Source organism: Gambusia affinis, linkage group LG01 (assembly GCF_019740435.1).
Source record: "Gambusia affinis linkage group LG01, SWU_Gaff_1.0, whole genome shotgun sequence".
Classification (NCBI taxonomy): domain Eukaryota; kingdom Metazoa; phylum Chordata; class Actinopteri; order Cyprinodontiformes; family Poeciliidae; genus Gambusia; species Gambusia affinis.
Genome location: NC_057868.1, coordinates 32,563,608 through 32,582,674, shown reverse-complemented (window position 1 = coordinate 32,582,674; position 19,067 = coordinate 32,563,608). Strand labels below are relative to the sequence as shown.

The 19,067-nt window shown below is 38.1% G+C and overlaps 2 protein-coding genes and 1 long non-coding RNA gene across 3 annotated transcripts in view; 2 read left to right on the top strand and 1 right to left on the bottom strand.

The window, feature by feature from the left end:
* Positions 1–2: 2 nt before the first annotated feature.
* Positions 3–3,371, bottom strand: spryd4 (SPRY domain containing 4). The gene is made up of 2 exons (XM_044130545.1): positions 1,874–3,371; positions 3–919 (listed from the first exon to the last, which is right to left on the bottom strand). Exons 1-2 carry the CDS (start codon positions 2,004–2,006, stop codon positions 378–380), a joined length of 675 nt encoding a protein of 224 aa, XP_043986480.1. The 5' UTR covers positions 2,007–3,371; the 3' UTR covers positions 3–377.
* A 645-nt stretch (positions 3,372–4,016) lies between these two features.
* Positions 4,017–19,067, top strand: part of LOC122839152 (acid-sensing ion channel 1A-like) — an 80,145-nt gene continuing 65,094 nt past the window's right edge. Inside the window, exons 1-2 of the mRNA XM_044130531.1 lie at positions 4,017–4,405; positions 15,516–15,711. Coding sequence (XP_043986466.1) covers positions 4,017–4,405; positions 15,516–15,711 — 585 coding nt within the window. The remainder of the gene's footprint in view (positions 4,406–15,515; positions 15,712–19,067) is intronic.
* On the top strand, positions 5,877–7,105 carry LOC122839172. Its single transcript, XR_006371992.1, has 3 exons — positions 5,877–6,184; positions 6,731–6,898; positions 7,005–7,105. It is a non-coding gene; the product is annotated as an uncharacterized LOC122839172 (long non-coding RNA).

Below are 19,067 nucleotides of genomic sequence, written 5' to 3'. Positions count from 1 at the left end.
AATTTCATTGAAGTTATTTTATTAAACAATACATGGTTTGACTGTGAACACAGAAAAGTTCTGTGATGTTTTAAGGAGTACATTTGTGGAGAATACCACAGCATGCATTATATAAGACAAAATTGGCAGCAAATATTTCTCAAATCTAACCACACGTTCTTTGTTTCCTCATTTAGTCTCTGAGGTAATGTTCCATTACACGTAGAAAACACACACAGAATGAGTTTATATTATTCAAAGTCATGATTTGCTGAATTACACAGTAATCAATCATCATTTGAAAAAAAAAAGTCCTATTGCTGTTTGTCTTGCAATTATGTAGGATACTGATAAATGCTGCCTGATTATCCATGGCAGTCATCTGGGTTAATCCAGCTTCACTTCAAGCCTTCTGGCTCCTCCAGACCAGAGTGTGTGAGGATTTCCCCGTCCCAAAGCCCAAACGCCGGGGAAACAGGAGCTGTGAACCGAGCTCTGAGTGTGTGAATGATTCTGGGCTTCTCAGTGTCCACCAGCCCCACGAACCCGGCGTCGTAGTCGAGCAGGATCCCCACTCGGTCCGGCTTCCCCACCAGAGTAACAGGAACCACCTTACTGCCTGTCATGGCGAACCACTTCCTCTGAGCATAGCCGAACACCCAGGAGGAGCTGCTGGTACCAACACACTCGTCTCTGGACATCCGCGCCTCCGCGACCCCCAGACGAAACTCCTGGGACTTTTTCACCGTGACCTCCCAGTAGTGTCGTTCGCTGCTAATCGTTTTGTCGCCCAACACAACGGCCCACTCTCGGAAACGCTCGGGGTCGTCTTGGACCTGGGAGGGGTCGAGGCCCAGCATGCGGTAGATGATGCCTGTGTCTTTCTTGAAGAGGTCCAGGCTGCTGTGGGCCGTACGCTCATCGAGTCTGAACTGAAGGTCTAGAAATAAAAAGCACACAAATGTGTTATCTAATAATAAAAAGTCTAAATATTCACATAATTAATATGCATGTTATTTATGAATTAACCAAGTTCTCTGTGCATTTTACCCCAAAAAATACAAGTGCATGCCTGTTACAATAACAAATTTTGCTGGGCGATAAATTATCCCAAAAGTTATCACAATAAACGATAAAATGATTGTTTTGAGACCATTTTCAAGTAACATAGTGGTAATGGCAATCATGGAGTTACTAGATTATCTTTAAAAAAATCCAAATGACCTGTAAAACTGTAAAAAGTATAATTGAAGCCATCATTTTAGTGTAATTTGTCATTACCTATATATTCGTACAGAACCTAGTGAGACTATATAGTCAAAGCAGATTACCATCCATTCAAAATACTCAAATACACCTAGCAGTATGTCTCCATTAAGAGTTGTTATTTAAAGGACCAGCTCTCTGCATGAACTGTGTTGCAAAACTACAGGCGGACTTGTCTCTGCAAGTATTGCGTTAACATGCACCAGCAAGCTGCTCCATCCATTATCTGACAGAGCGTCTGTTCAGTATTTCAACATGAGTCCTTGCGTGTGCAGCGGGAATGGCTACAACTAAGGTTAACAGTATTTATATTTTTTTTATACAGTAAACCCTTGTTAATAGGCCCCTTTTAAAGACACTTTTTTGTCACATGAACTTTTTAATCTACCCTCGATCCTTTTGTTGCCCTTTTGAGGTCAAGCCCCCCCGCTTTGTTTTTTTAAGTTTTGGATTTGCACTCCCAGATAAAACTGCGCTTTTTCAAATGAGGGGAAAAGAATCGGAAGGTTAATCTGGTAACAATAACAATCTTTTGTGAATAACTCTCAGACTGAGCTGAGCCTAATATCGGACATTGAGCTCTGTGTTAACATTGCTAATAACTAGCTTCCATAAAACATTAACTTACGGTTTCCCGTTGATGTGCATATAAAGCGCCTTTTCGCTGACAGACTGACTTCCCGCCTGTATCCCGCAGACAGCGAGGACAATGTCCGCCCTGCCCAGCGACAGACAGGGAAGATCCTGATGGGTATCGCCATGTTTTTCCTCCTGCTGCTGCTCACATGTCGTTTTTCCTTCTGCTGGGAGATGTAGTAATGTTTGCGCTCTGGCGCCCTCTGCAGCCTCGGAGAGGAACATTACGCTACAACAGCACCATGGACAGCAGCCAGCCACATAAACACGACTGTCTCAATTTGTGAAAAGAAAAACTGATTTGTAACTGGGCTTATATCAACATTTCATCCAATTTACTTGAATAGTTTGTTTTTCCCACAACTGAAAATATTTTTTAAATGAATTAACAATATGTCAGTTTGATAAGATACAGCAATCCAAAAGGACTAAAGGTAAAATAACGTTAGAAGTAAATAAAAATAATTATGGAAGTAAAAAGGAATAAGGCTATTGGCTTTTAAAAGAAAAATTCCTTACCAAATCCTGTACTTTTTATGGAATTACTTGCAAAAAATCCCCCAAGAATTATCTTACAATTTTTCTTTTTATGTTTAGTTGCACTACGAAAGTAGGGAAATGTAACAGTTTTTCTAGATAAATAAAACAAATTTAGCTTATTGGTTTTATAAATAACCATTAGAACAATATGTGTATCTTCCAGTGGCTTGACAGCCACAACATTTTTCATTTCAGGTGAAAATAATTAGCTAGTTTCGTTTTTTAAAGATAATAAAGACAATATGATAAATGTGTGCCTTTTAAATCCAAGTCCACAATTTATTCAATCTTTCCTCACGTGCTTGCTTTAAAGCAAACCATTGATGGAAGATGCACTCTTCACAGACAGCAGGAAGCTGTTCTGCTGCTTTGCTGGAAGGAGGAGCTTCATCCTTGAAGGCGGGGCTACGTCCACCCAGGCGTTTTGCACAGCTGAATGGTTGCTACTGGAAATTAAAGGATTTCTCAAACGTGCATGAAGTAATCAAGGCAAAACCACATATATGTTTCTGAAGAGAAAACACCATTATGACCTCGTGCCACATTCAAAATAGTCGATTTTACATAACACTGCCCCTTTCATGATTCACATATTATGCTGGAGTTAATTGGAGAAGAATATCAACACCAGAGCATCCTATATCCTGGGTAATTCTCAGTGATGACAGTGGATAATATTACTTAATCAAAATTCTCATTATACGTGCTCTTAGCTGCCTAAAATGGCTCACTTTCTCTCGGGGACATTCAGTTTTTTTCCTCCCTCTCTTTTCTTTGTCCTCCTCGTTCCTCTTTTTTTCCACCATTTGGTCGTTATGACCCGATGTTTAGCCAAGCAAAACAAAAGCTAAGCAGGAAGCCATGGCAGCACACACGTGATCAGATGCATTAGAAATATTCTGCACACATGGAAATCAGGTTTGCGTTTTCTTCTGTTTTGAGCCAGTTAATCATTCGTGTGCGCGCAGCCAGCTCTCTGACAAATAAGACAAATAAATAAAAGTAACTGTAGTTTAAACTGCTTGTTTGTGAAGCCGCTGGTGCAGCCGTGTGTGTGGGAGCCACAAAAACCTAAAGTGACAGGTAAACAGCAGAGGAGAGTCAGTCCGCTCTCAGACTGACACGCACAGGAGCGGAGGAACACAACCTGCCCTCACGACTCAGTCAGCACCGACCACCGACTCCTCTCTACGGCGCCAGAGTGGACAAATTCAGCCTTTATTTAACGGGTTGAAGCAACTCCTGCTGAAGTGTCCAAAGATATTCCTTTCTGTCTCCAAGCTCCGAGGTTTTCTTCTTGCTGGCGTGCAGGAATTATCCGCTCTCCGCCGGACTTATGATCGCCCAGCGATTCACGACTTCTCCTCTCCCGCTGAGAAAGCTGCAGATCGGGACTGTGGCGCTGTGCTGATGGACCCGGGCTCCGGCAGCTCGGCGGTGCTCTTTGCAGAAGGCTCAAATGTTTGCTTAAACGCAGAGCTGACTGAGTGATGGCGACAAAACTGCATCAGGTCAAAGACTGGTCCTCTGCACACTCCGACGGGTGATAGCAGAGCTGCTCTCTGCTGAAGGAATACTTTCCCAGTTTTGACTTGATGCATTCAAACCCTCGCATGTTAACGATGGATCTGAAAGTGGAGCCGGAAGAACTGGACTCGAACCAGCCACCACCCATAGAAGTTTTTGCGCACAGCTCGACCCTGCACGGAATCTCCCACATCTTCACCTACGAGCGCTTCTGGATCAAGCGGTTCCTGTGGCTCGTCTTCTTCCTGGCCTCGCTGACTTTCCTGCTCTACGTGTGCGTGGATCGGATCCACTTCTACCTCGAGTACCCGCACGTCACCAAGTTGGACGAGGTCTCGACCCCCGTCATGACGTTCCCGGCGGTGACCTTCTGCAACCTAAACGCGTTCCGTTTCAGCCAGCTGACCCGGAACGACCTCTTCTACGTTGGGGAGCTGCTGGCCCTGCTCAACAACAGGTAGGAACATTTCACCTCAGTTAGAGGCTTCACTTTCAAATCCAAAACTCTTAGACCCTTTCGTTTTGTTGCTGTGGTTCTTGTCAACTAAGATAACATTAGAATTCAGTATTCCGCACATCTTGCTCCGTTATAGCGTCTTTTAAAGTCCAGGTTCTTAAAGCTCATTAGGAAACTGCTGCACAGTAAAACTTGTAAAGGCGAGACTTTTGACTTGTAAAGCTAATTTTCTTCACTTTTTCCTGCTTAGTTTAGGCCCACTATTAAGGGGGAACCTACAGTTTTGCAAGATTTTTGCAAGAGAATCCATTTAAAGGCAAAGACAGTCCCTTTACTGGTTCAGCTTCCCTTTAGTACGGAATACTTTAGCAAAAAACAAACAAACAAACAAACAAACAAACAAACATATTCTGCTGTAATGTTTGGACAATGAAAAAGCAAAACTTTTATTTTGGTGACTCTCTGAAATCTTAACTTTGAAAGCCCTCAAACAAACTCTTCTTCATGGTCCAGTTCAACTAAAAGATACTTTTTTATTAAATACTTCGGCTTTTAGCATTGTAACGTTTTATTTTTGAAATGCCATCATAATCTGCTGTTTTAATGATGGATTTAGTTGTATTTGTAATCTAAGTGTAATAATCTAGATGAACAGAGGTTTTTATTTTTAAGAATATTATTAGGTTTTATTTTGAAAGGTCGTCATAATTTCTTAATGGCCTGCTTTGCTTCATTAGTAATGTGAAATTTTCTTAAAACTTCCTCTTAGAAAAATTTAAGGTTTTATTTAAAAAGTGTCTCAGAGCTTTCTTTATAGCTAAAGACCAAAACCTATTTTTCACAAACGGTTTAGTTGCCTTAGTCATGTTTAATTTTTCTTAGTAATCATCGACTAATGAGTTTTATCTGTCTTATCTTGAAACTTTGGCTTTAATTAAAAATGTGGGAAACCCATCAAGGTTCATTCAGCTTTTAACAGAACAATTATTCATCTCAAACTCAAAAGTCTTAGAAACCAGAATGAGAACTTTACATTATACAAGTTTTAGTTATTTTTATTTATCTCTCCATATAAAAATGTAAGTTTTTTTTATTTTTATTTTTTAAAGTTCTTGTAATGTAATGTTTGACCCCATATTGAGGAAGGTGATCATAAATTGTGCATTTCAGGTTTAAGTCAAACCAGAAAATCTGCAGGTATATTATTCCTTTTAACTTTGCAAATGAATTAATAGCTCATGTTCAACCTATTGACTCAGTTACTTCAGACAAGATTTAAGTAATTAATCCTCCACTTGTAATTTGACTGCAGCCTTTTTCTACCTTTCTCAGTCACCCAGTGGCTGCAGAGCATGCTTGTCTCTCTTGAATTCGGTGAACCATTATAATCAGGAGGCTCCAGCTGTTTTGTTGGTGCAGCTGGAGGCTCTGGATACAGAAGCTGGCAGTGGCACTGCGTACTGTACACTGTAACAAATTGCTGTATAAAAACGGCCAAAACTGAACAGTATCATACTGTTTCTATTGAAAACGGTACTGCACCGTGAAAAACAATGCATTCTGGGCAATTATTACTGTTTTTAATAAAATACTGTAATATACTGTGAGTAGCATTGCATTTTGGGAATGATGTTAGATTCAACGGCAAGGAGACTCTCTTTAAACAGAACGCTACTGTATTTCACAAGAAGACACGTTGTTGTGACATGTGGAAGCAACCTCTAGAATTTTCTTTACAAGGACTATCCATTTGAATCCTGCATTTTATGAGCCAATCCGGTAAGTTGGAGCATAATTTATTTGTTAGATGATGTTGTCATACAGTTGTCATTTTTAAGCAGACTGTACTGCTTAAAGTTACTAAGCTAACTTAGTTAACTTAGTAGCTAACTAAGTTAGCTTAGTTAATCTGTCATGCTGTAATAAGGAAGCTAGCATAACATTATTTGATATATCTTGTAGATAAGAAGGTAATTAATTAAAGTAACCCGTTTTCATTGTTACTTAGTTATTTGCCTGTAGAAACGTCTTTTTTTTAGATTTAGCTCATACGTTCTTAGGTTGTCAGTAGAAATGTTAAGAAAGATGACCTAACTGGAGAATGAATAAAGAATGCCATAACTTTGCAAAGAAAAACAAAACTCATTGTGGTTTAAGATTTTCACGACAATACGATACAATAACATGCAGATGACACAAGGTTTTGATTTATTTGTATTGCATGAAACACAATATCTTTAAATGAATGTTGTTTTAGAAATAATGGTAAAGGTAATTTGTAGAAGTCACAATACTTGGTATAATTTTTTTTATTTTATTTTTCAGGTGGAAAAGACCATGTGACTGCTGGGCACTGGATGATCAGTCTTGAGAGCCATATTGTATGTGAGGGCATTCAACCAACCTTTGTGACAGGGCTTGCTGCACTGTTTTCAATGTACTACACCTACAATATCAAGAAGAGGCTGCATGTACACTTGAATTCATCCAGAGGTAAGGTTTGTGTCCGTCTGTCCGTCCCCCCCTTTTCACAGCTAACACACCTTAAACCCTGACTCCTTAAGCATCATATGCTAATCTGAAATTACTGCATTTTCAGGCACTTTCTTGATATCAACCCTGAAAGAGGGACCAAGGCCAGCTGTGGCAAGATCGTCTCCAAGAGGACAGGAAATACTGTTCAAAAGAAGTTGGTCACTGTCGACCCCTGTGTCTCAACTCTGCTAAAAAAACCTCATGGACTTCGAGTGGAATTTCATATAGGTTAGTGAGAACTTTCTAACCAGGCTATAAATATGGTTGCCCCTCTGCGCAAAAACAAACAAACAAACAAAAAACTATACAGGCATGAAGGCAACTTATCCCTGAACAGGAGTGTTCTTGAGAGATTTTTTTTGGTTTAAAGGTCAACATAATCTTAGACATCTCTTTTAATTTATAGCATAAATTTTGTTAAGGGTCCCACATTCTGTTCTTCAGATATAATTTGTAATTTTGACTGTACAGGCACAATGTTTAACTTATCTTGGCAGTGTGTTGTCAAATATTGTTTCATTGTTTTATCATTTGAAGTTGGAGCTCTGATTTTGCCCTAAAGGAAATTCAAGTCTAAATGTTTCATTTAAATTTTTATCAAACTAAAATTTGCAATTTTTTTCTATGCTTTAGATTGAAAGTTAAATGTTTCATTTGTTTTATGTTGCATCATATTGTTCCTCACTTCCACTAAAAGTAGTATTTTGTATTGAAAAAGTAGTGTGCTGAGTTGTACAATGCATTATTTCATAATTTCTTTCATACTTATTTTATTTCAGATTAATCAAAAGGCCACAATTCATGCTTTATTCAAAAACTCTTTAAATCAGTTATTAAGAAATTTATTTTACAAAATAGATGGGGATTTTCTTACTGTTTTTCCAGAATACGACTTACTTTGGACAGTTTACCCTCAACATACTTGTAGAAAAGGTTTAGGTTTAAGGCACACATACGTTGTCGTTTCAAAACCTTCTTCTTTATTATGTGGCCCACTAAAGACTGTGTATGAGTCAATGTTTGAGTTGGTGCTTTTTTTTCCCAAATAAATGTTGGTTGACATGATGGAACTTACATTTTCTAAGTGTTTTTTTTAATGTTTCTATTTTGTATTGGAAATTTACAGTAGTAAGCTGTATGTGAATTCAACAGTAAAGATACCATAGAAAAACTGTAAAATACTGGCAACACAGCTGCCAGTAATCTACTGTAAATCTGATAAAAACAGCAATGCGCTGTAATCAAAAGATTTCTTTTGTGACAGTAATATACTGTAAAGTTGATTACAGTAAGGGTACTGTATTTTTACAGTATAATGCTGGCAACCCTGCTGCCAGCATTATACTGTAAAAATACAGGGCAATTTGTTACAGTGTACGCACCCACAGGAGGAAAACAAGCTGGAAGACCTCTTTGATTTCGAGCGAAACGGCAAATGCTCGGGGCGTTTTTGCCATTCACACATTCTGATCTCAGAGTGTCTGAAATTTAGTGCAAAGCTCCAGAGAAACTCTTCTCATCCACAGTTAGATTCACTTGCGCTTGAGCTGATAAAGATTTTAACAAGGAAGGTGCTTCTTTGTTCTTGTTTTGCGTGGATAGCATGAAAACCATTTTTTTTTTCTGTTGCTGTTTTGAAATCATGTCCTAGAAGCACAAGAGGAAATAAAGATCTCACAGTGGGAGGCAAGAGGCTTGTCTTAGCTTTAGAAGCTTTTTGATTGCATGCCCTTTGGTGCCGTAATATTTTTCCAAATGTCAACAGAGGCAGCAACAATGAAGCAATTAGTGAAATAGTTTCCTTTACTTAGTGCCTTCAGTACTTCAGGAGAACAGAGTGTCAGGTGCAGCAAACAAGTGTTTAAAAACAAAATCAGTTTAACGCTCGGAGCTCTTTGGATATATTTTTTTTTATTTTCAACCCAAATCTACCCAGCAATGTTATCAGAAATCCAAAATGAACATTTAATTGTTTATTCCAAAGTTATGGTGCATAAACAGGAACCCTCCTGTTTTTTTCCCTGCATCCATACCCATGTACTTATCTTAAATATTACCCCGTAATCTGCTAAGATTATTTTTGCTTCTGTTGCCAAGGAAGAAAATCCCTGCAATGACAGTTTAAGCTGCCAGAAATACAAGTGCTTGTGGCTTGAAATGCATTTATGACTTCTCTCTGCCCACCTCTGGCAATCAAAGCCACTGGTTTGAGAAATGTCTTACGGCATGATATTTAAGTTGCTCACCCGCTGAAGGGTCAGTCTTGGCTGTTTTCATCAGCTTGTTCTTCTGGGATTTTATTTCCTAAGTGCCTTCCTGGCAGATTTGTCCGATTTATAACCGGAGGAGAATCAGTGCCTCTGTCCAATTAAGTTTTTTATTTTTAGTCAAACAACAAAAATAGCCTCCAGATTTTTCCAATCTCACTGTCACAAAACATCAATCTATGATATAAACCAAATTAACATTTTTACTGATGAATTGCTTGGTTTTACTGTTAGAAGTCATGACTTTTAAGTTTTGTAAGAACTTCAATAAGACGTATGTAACATGTTGCCAGATATAAATTCATTAAAGCAAGCTACTGGATCTAATTCCTGTTAAATAAAAATGTGTGTAGTGTATTAATGGTGGCTTTCATAACAAATCAGCAGAGGGCTGCATTCACTTGATGATACAAGAATTTCTCAAAGGCTTTCCAATGGCTTTCCAGTGTTCAGGTTCAAATGAAACTGTGAAACTCTTTGGTGAGTACATTAAAGTGGTGACATTTGAATAAAAGCGTGGTGGGAGATCGTAGCCAGGGTAAAGTGCAGGAACATTTATAGTTATGCTGCTTTCTTTTAGAGCAAGGCAGCGTGTGCAGATTTCTCCAACAGTTCAATTCAGTGAAAGTAAATCTCCCCGCGCCTCAGAATAATGCTGCGTGTGGTGAGGGGTCTCCAGCGCCGTTTGGCTTTAAAAAGACTGGCAGGCGGTGCAAACAATGGTTTGATACAAAAATGTAGCTGAAAACTACACTTTGTGAAATGCAGAGATGTTGGAAAATGTCAAAACTTTGTAAACAACAACTTTTTATTTAATACAATGTCACTTTTTTCTACCTTTGTTATATTGCTTCATTATGTTTTGAGAGACATCTGTCTCATTTTCTATCTATTTATCGATTTACCTTTATATATATTTATAAATATGCATATGAACCCCGTTGCCCCATTGAAATCCTCGTGATTATTCATAAAACATTGATTTCTAAACTCTTCCTGAGTTAAAACATTAGTATTGTTGTTTCTAAATTAATATGAACTTGATTTCTTTTCATTAGTTGAGGTCTGAAAGCACTGCGTCTTTTTAGTTATGTTGACCATTTCTCATTTTATGCAAATAAATACAAAAAGTTTTGCTTGGCATTTTAGAGACATGTTGTCAGTAGTTCATGGAATAAAAGTTAATTTGACTCAAACATTTACCTACAAAAAGTAAAATCAGAGAAACTGATTTTTTTTCCTGCTTCTTCATTTTATACTTTATAGTACAACATTTAAAATCAGTTTCATTCCTGAAGTTCAACTAAATGCCAGGCTAAAAAATAGAAAAATGTTTTTAAATCAGAGGAAAGCTCGGCTATCAGCTGTTCAGGAGGGTCGTTCTACAATTTTGGGTGGTTTTTAGAAAAGCCCCAATGAAAAGATTTTTCTTAGAAGACCTGAGGTTTCTGAAGGTTATGTTGAAAAATCAGGTCAATAGTTTGGGCTGTGACTATTTATTGGTCGTCTAAGCTACTTTTAGGCAATTCAGAGACTGAATTATGGCTTTAGAAAGCCATACAGCTCCGGAAAACATGAAGAGACCACTTACAATGATCAATTTCTCTGATTTTACTTTTTATAGCTAAACGTTTGAGTAAAATGAACTTTGTTTTGTTATTCTATGAACTACTGACATGTCTCTGAAATTCCAAGCAAAAATTTTGATTTTATTTGCAGAAAATGAGAAACGGTCAGAATAACAAAAAAGATGCAGCACTGTCAGACTTCAAGTAACGAGAAGAAAACAAGTTCAGATTAAGCTTGAAACAACAATACTAATGTTTTAAATCAGGAAGAGTTCAGAAATCAAGAGTTCAGTGGTCTCTTCCTTTTTTCCAGAGTTGTACGTGTCACCAAATGCCAGTTTTACACCAGCTGTCGTCTGAAAGCGTGAACAACACGTCGTAATTTTCTATTCTACCTCAAAGTCAACAGAACAGTGCATTCACACTGGAGCAGGAAAATAAACACACTGTTTATTGTCACTGCTCAATTATTATTAGCCTGTCTGTATGATATTTGCTTGCAAAGAGTTATGATTGAAATCGTGCACGTCTAGCATTGCAAGCCTTCATCAATGTGCACCAGCATGGCTCATTACAGGAAACCAGCCAGTTACAGCAATTATCATCTGGCCAACAACTACATGAAAATTTAATGAGTCGACACAGATATCTAACCCTGTGTTTTGCTGTAACACACCAGCAGAACGGCTCTTTTGTTTGCCGTAAAAGAAAAGAGTCCCACTTCCCTGTTTTGTTTTTTTTTACTTTTTTTTTTTTTTAAATCAAACTTACCTCTATATTCTTTAACTGGGTTTTCTACATTTTGATTCAATTCCCAGTCCAGAAACTATTTCAAAATTCTTTTTTATTTTAATTTTATTTGTTTTATTCTCCGTCTATGAAGAGAAGCATTTGGTCTAGACGGAGCCTCATGGAGCCTTGGGTGGGTTCTGTTCTCAGAGCTGTCGCCTTGTGTTAGTTGGGAGACACATTAATGCCAGGTGTGAACATGTCGAGTGGGTTTGCTGACTATGTGCTGCTTAGCAGAATTGTTTGAGCTGCTAATCAACCCAAAGTGGCTCTCACTAAGAATATCGCTTCACAATTTTTGTTGTTCTTTGTAGCGACACATAAAGCTCAATCTCAGAAAGAAATAATTAGAGCATTTAGTAAAATCCATCGTTCAGGTTTGAGTTTAAGTTTAAAAAATTGCGAGCTGAGAATTGTTCTTTAGTGACTTAATAACAGGTTTTGCTCTAAATCTCCAAATATTGTGATGGATATGAAGGACAGAAACTTATCAGAACCAGCACTTACTGTTACCATGAAGCCCATATGAACCCATTCAAAGGTTGAGCAGATTTATTGATTAAATAATTAAAATAAGTAAATAAATTATAAATATTAAATAAATAAAGTAATAATGATGATAATAATAATAACAATAATTAATAATAATAATTAATAATAATAATAATAATAATAATAATAATAATAATAATAATAATAATAATAATAATAATAATAATAATTAATAAACATCCATCCATCCATTTTCTATTCACCCTTAGTCCCTAATGGGCTTGGGAGGGTTGCTGGTGGACACACAACCATTCACACACACACTCACACCTAGGGAGGATTTAGAGAGACCAATTAACCTGACAGTCATGTTTTTGGACTGTGGGAGGAAGCCGGAGAACCTGGAGAGAACCCACCATGCACAGGGAGAACATGCAAACTCCATGCAGAAAGACCCCGGCCCGGGAATTGAACCCAGAACCTTCTTGCTGCAAGGCAACAGCTCTACCAACTGTGCAACTGTACAGCCCAATTAATAAACATACAAGAATAAATAACAATAGCAGTTGATAAGTTTGACGAACCATAACTTTCTTCAGGTCAATAGAAACAAAATTGAAGTACTGGTAATTATTTTTGGACATAAAGTTGAACCATCTAGAGTCAGGATGCAGCTTTTTCTATGACAGCTGGACTCTACTGATATGAACTTTCAGAGACACATAAAGACAGTTACAAAGCCGGGCTTCTGTCGCTTGAAGAACACTTTCAGGATTAAAAGTACTAATGATCTGGAGAAATGCAGCTTTCATTGATCACTTTGATTACTTCAGCAGTGTCCTCACAGGTCTGACTAAGAAGTCAATCAGGCAGCTGCAGCTGATCCAGAATGCTGCTGCTCATGTTCTCACTAAAACTAGGAAAATAGATCAAATCATTTCAATTTTGAAGTCCTTACTGGTTCAGTATCGCTCAGAGAACAGTCTTTAAAATATTAATGTTAGTTTATAAATCACTGAAGTCTAAGTGTTGTATTATTGCCAAACGAGTTTGTATAAATCATTAGCAGAAGTATCAATAATTTGTTACAAACATTTATTTATAAATATGACACAATGAATAAATGTCCTCCAGAACTCTTGCTGTGCGATTAAGCAACAGCAGTAAAAAATATATATGCATAACTCCTCTTTTATACAAAAATGAAATTCTGTAGATGTCTTCAAAAACAATATATTTTCTTTGGAATAATCTGAAATCATCCAATCATTATTGCTCTAAAATAATGGACCAATTAGGCTGAAGAGCCGGTTTTTAGTCCAGAATAAAGTACACACACAGCCGCACATCATTTCTTCCCCCGGCTCTGAGCTGCAGCGCTTTCAGTTGGGATCAACACAGTGGACTCTGTGTTACAGTGCCAAGACTCGGCTTTAATTTGATGAGTCCCAAATTCAAAGAGTTCATCAGTAATTAGACACTTGGCTGCTAAATCATGCTTGGCAACTGTTTGTTTTGGGTTCATGCTCAATAAAACTCAAGAGAAGCTCAAAGCTCTGCTTCTGAAGATGTGATTTAGTTAGTTGTCAATAAAAGGAGCCGATATGTCAGGAAGACGTTAAGATTTCTTATTTTTGGTTTTTGTTTTGAGTCTGCTGTTTCCAAGTTCTCTCGACTCACTCGATTCCTTCACATTGCTCCTCCTGCATGCTAAAAACCATCGGATTAGATGAACAAGATGTTTTAAATCTGTTCGTCTCGATTTGTTAGCCTTTAATTAGCGTTCGGAGCGCAGCCAGACTCTCAGCGAAATGGACTCCAGAGTGTTTGAGCCTCCAGCTGCACTGATATTTACTGCTGATTTCATCACTTCCCAAAAAAAAATAAAAAATCCCTTTACCATACTCCAGATTTTAATAACTCACCCAGACTCAGTTCTGAGTATGTTATTCTGGTGAACCATTAAAGTTAACTTAATGTCTCCTGGCTTACGGAAACCAGTCAGACAAAATTTAGGAGCCGCCAGTCAAACCCAAGCACATCTTTCTTTAGGGTCCAGATAGGTGAGGCTTCAGCTGAGTAACTGTGTGTAGCCCAGAGCTGCTGCATTGGCAGTGATTGGATGGCTGGGTTTATGGGTCTGTGCCTGAACTTTATTATAAAACGTTCAATAAACTGTTCCACTCTGGCAATGCCCGTCCATTTGAGAGGCAGCGAAATGCCACAGAAAAACCATCTCGTTGAGCTTTATAGTCAGTTTTCTGTCCTCTTTGATTTATTCAGGAATATTATTTTAATATTATTTTAAACTTAGAGACCTTTCTGAACGGTGTGAAAAGGTAAACTTTTTGTTCAGAAGCAAGTGACTGTTCTATTTCAGGATTCTGCAGAATCATAACTCCATGCTAAATAAAAAGGCATTAAATTTGCAAGTAAAATAAAAGTGAATATCTACGGGGGAATTTTTCTGCCATAAGAGCACTTTCAGTTCTGCACACATTTTCGTTCTGAAAGCAGGATTTCATGTCTTTTGTTCTCAAAACTTGTAATACTATTGCTTACGTTTTTATTTTGAAAGCAGGACTTTATGTCTTTCTTCGCAAAACTTGTAATGCTTTTACTAAAAACTTCTCTCTGCTTGCTTCTGGAACAAAAATGCACCGTCGCCTGGCAACCTCTCAGCCAATAGAATGAAAGTGTTGTACTGGGTGCGTTTGTTTCCTTCTAGCGGGTGTGTCTGTGTGGATACTATCAGTTGCAGCAACCTGCACCATCCACTGGATGTAGGGAGTGGGTTGGAACAGACTCCTGCCGAAGATCAGTAGCTGTTAGCGATCAGTAGCACACTGTTAGCGGCTGTTTAGTGTAACATGGGGCAGAAAGCTGAGGCTGTTAGTATTCTGCATCCTGATTCGCCCCAGTGGGAAGAAAAACAACAACCATGACGGATTATAATGAGGATGCAGTTGTTATTATGCTGCTCCGGTCGGACAACAACTTCAAATGTAAGCTATTCTCCACTGTTAGCATCCAGGTTTACTTCCACAAACACAGAGCACTGCTTATGGCGTTGGCAAAACACTGAGGACGATGACGCTGTTGCGCCCTCTACTGCGCATGGGGGACACTTTCAGGTCGTTTCCGTTTACACTGCAGAACACGTACAGGTCGCATTTATATGTAAGTGTGAATGGCCGCGGCCAGAAGAAATTAGATTTGACAAAATATTGGAATTCAGGCTGCAGTGTGAGCACAAAGAGAAGTTTTTAGTATAAGCATTACAAGTTTTGAGAAGAAAGACATAAAGTCCTGCTTTCAAAATAAAAATGAAAGCAAAAGTATTAAAAGTTTTGAGAAAAGACATAAAATCCTGCTTTCAAACTGAAAATGTGTGCTCTTGGATTATGGCAGAAAAATTCCCCCATAAATATCTCTCTCTCTCTCTCTCTCTTTCTCCAGGTATGAGATCAGGGACATACACCTGGTGGAGGAGAGCGTTCTGGAGACCCTGAAGCTCAAAACCGACTTCCAGAACTTCAAGCCGAGACCTTTCAACATGCGGGAATTCTACGACCGCACCGGCCACAACCTCAACGACATGCTGCTGTCCTGCCACTACCACGGCACAGAGTGCAGACCGGAGCACTTCAAAGTGGTGAGTTTCTCTCCTCAACTGGGTTTATTGCAAGACTGCTAGCCCTCGGCATCAGGGGCGTCAGGAGCTGCCAGTAAATATTTGGAAGCTGGATTGCAAATATAAAAAAAAGCTTTTTTTTTCTCACACACATTACATTGTGGCCTCTTTGTTCACTCTCTTTAGCTTTTCACACAATGTTCACATCCAACCAAAGCCCATGCAAATGAGACTGGTCAGTAGAGGCCAGAAAACAGAAAAGATGAAGCATTAAAAGGTTTAAATTTCATGTTTTTTCTATGCGTAGATGCTATTCAGGTCCTGGACCATTAGAAAGCATAAAATGCTAAATAGGTTGCAAGGAATTATTTCACTCTGAAAGCAAAGTAGGAGTAGAAGGTGAGAAGTTTTCAATCTTACTTCGTGGTCATGAATCCCATTTTTATTTTAAGGGTTACAATCTTTTCAAGCCATTATTTTTAAAGAGTGAAGTCGTTACGCAGCTAACAGATTTAATGAACTCTGTCATATCAGGTGACCAAATCAGTTGGAATATGAAATGAGTGAAATTTGGATTCATGTCCTTGAAATATGTTCTTTTCGTATCAATCAAACATTTGACATGCCTGAATGTTTGAACAGGTTGTCAGAATCGGAACCGATCGTTTAGACTGGTTGGACGGAACCAGGCCTTTAAAATAATGGATGATGATCAAGAAGTTAAACGCTGTTTTGTTTTGCTGTTGATTTGAAGTGAAGCTGGAGAATCTGGAGGAAGTTATTAATTAATTATTGCACCCACTGTGCAACATACTAAATCATCCCACAGCATCATGCTAACACCACCTTGCCATTTGGTACAGTGTTTTTTTTTCGTTTTTTTTCTCCCCACCAGGGGGTCTTTTGTGGGCTCTAGTGTCCCTTATATGACAGTAGGCTGTCAGGAAAGGGGGAGAGACAGGGGGGAAGACATGCGGCAAAAGTTGCCAGGTCCAGGAATCGAACCCGCGACGGCTGCATCGAGGACTAAAGGCCTCCAAATGTGGGTTGCGCTTATGGCAACCCACAGCACGCCCCTGGTACAGTGTTTTTGCTTTTGACGGCCTCATCATCACCTCTTTGATAATTTTAGTTTTCATAATTCTTTCTCCTTTAATCATTAAACTTTTCTCCGGAAGACAGTTTGCTTTCATGGAGCTACCGTTTCTGTTTTTACCATTTCATTTCTGTTTACACTCTCAGTGCTTGGTGATATAAAACACACTCTTGTTCCAGCTGCTTTTGGATCGTGGGTTTTTCCTGAACATCCCAACCAAATTTCTGTCATCTCAGAGTTATTTTATTGGACTTTGTTGAGAACATGTAGCATCTTCCCGGACTCCGCCTGTTCTTGCTGCAGAGTTTGTGGATTTTCCTCTCCGTTGTTTTTTTCTCGTGGAAATGTTTCAGCGAAGTCCGACCACGGCGTTGTTTACTTTAAAATGGAGGTCTGTGAATAATGATGAGGTTCTGACTGTTAAAACTCTCCAACCAGTCACTGAAATGTCACTGAGAAACATTACGGTGGTTAAACTCGGATCATAGACGAGGATGAAGCAACTGCTAAAGTCATCGCCACTGCAGCTTAATTTATGTGCCGCCCCTAAAACTGAAGTGGTATTAATTAGATATATTATTAACATCTGCCCACACAGATGTTTCACCAGGATAAACTACAGGAATGTGGAGTTGTACAAAAGCAGAATTAAGGTTATATTTTACGTGCTGCAGATCGTGAGCGTGTTTGGAAATGCAGATGATTTTCTTCACCTCCATAACAAAGAAAATCCCTGAAGTCCCGATGATAATTAACCTGGGTTGCAAAGTTCCTCAAAGAAATCCAAACCAGGCCTGGCTATCTCTTCCTTTTTAAAAGTTTGGTCAACATGGACCTGGTTTAATTTTTAATAGGGTTATCATTAAAATATCTAGTTCTTTAGATCATTTTTAGTATTTCCTTCTTTTTCTCTTACACTTTTACAATGTAGCTTCTGTACGTACAAGTCTGTAGGGAAAGAAATAAAACTTTTATCTCTTACGATGCTGCTGAGTTTTCCCTTCTGCTTGAGCGCTGCTGTTTGTTCAGGAATAACACTGCTGGTGCTTTTAAAACCCTGAATCCTTTATTCTGTCAGCTGGACATTTTAACCATCAAAATGACCCCAAATCAAAAGCTCTCATTTTCACCTTGTGCTGTTTAGATATTAAAGGATGTTCTTAATTTCCAGTCTTTGAAAACAGACAAAACACTCTAAAATTACATTGTGAACTTAATTACATCGAATATAAATTCCTTACTATTTTCTTATTTTTTCTGACTGGATTTTATCCACTGACTTTGCTCAGATTTCAACACATTACATCCACACTAAAATATTTTATTGTGTTTGTATGTCACAGACCAACAAAAAGTAAAAATAAAACTTATTTTACCAACAAAAATATCTTAGCTTTACATTTGTTTTCGTCCTCCTTTAGTCTGACACATCTAAATTAAATTTAGTGTAACCAATGTACTTCAAAATTCAACAAATCAGCAATTTACACATATTACACAGTTGTAAACCTACCAAGAAGAAGAAATATCCAAAATTTAGAGTCTGTTTGATTATAAACTCCACTAAATAAGAAGATAAAAATCAACATTTGTCGAAAGTTATTTAGGGTGCAAATTTAGATTTATCTTAAATTATTTTCAGGCCTTTTGCCTTTTAGTTTGTGGATCTTTAAGTCTCATTCTGTGTTATTCAGTCTCCTCCTTTATTTCCCTGCTTTGTCCTCTGATTAGTTCATCTGGATCCTTTGTGATTTTCCATCCTGCCTCAGTATTTAGGTTCCTGGTTTTTCATTATTCATCGCTCGGTTCTTCCGTTTACTATCCATGTTCGATGACCTTCTTATTTTATTAAAGCACTCTGGTTAGCCACAGTTTTCTCTACATTTGTGTCCTTTCCAATCTCAACCACGACGGTATCCTTTTCCTTATACTTACCAGCTCTCTGCTACTTCTATTAATTAACAATAAAATAAAAGTGTGTGCTTGTAATGTGACAAAATGTACTCGTTTGTGAGGAGAATGATTGTCATATTTAACTAACAAAATAATGAAAACTTAAATAAAGAAAAACAGTAATTAAAGGGAAAAGCTATTACTAACTGGAACTATATTGTGCTTTTATAAAACTAACTAAAACATATTAAAATTATAGATATAATATTCTCAGATTTTGTGTTTCTGACTCTATTTATTACGCTGCTCATAAATTACGGTAGTTATGCTAGTCCGTAAAATGGCGACACTAAAAGCTGAGAGAAAACTTCTGCGTCATTTGGTTGTC

Coding starts and splice junctions, on each gene's coding strand:
- spryd4 (XM_044130545.1), bottom strand. CDS start 2,006: ATGGCGATACCCATCAGGATCTTCCCTGTCTGTCGCTGGGCAGGGCGG. Junction 920..1,873: donor ATGCACATCAACGGGAAACC/GTAAGTTAATGT, acceptor TTTTATTTCTAG/ACCTTCAGTTCAGACTCGAT.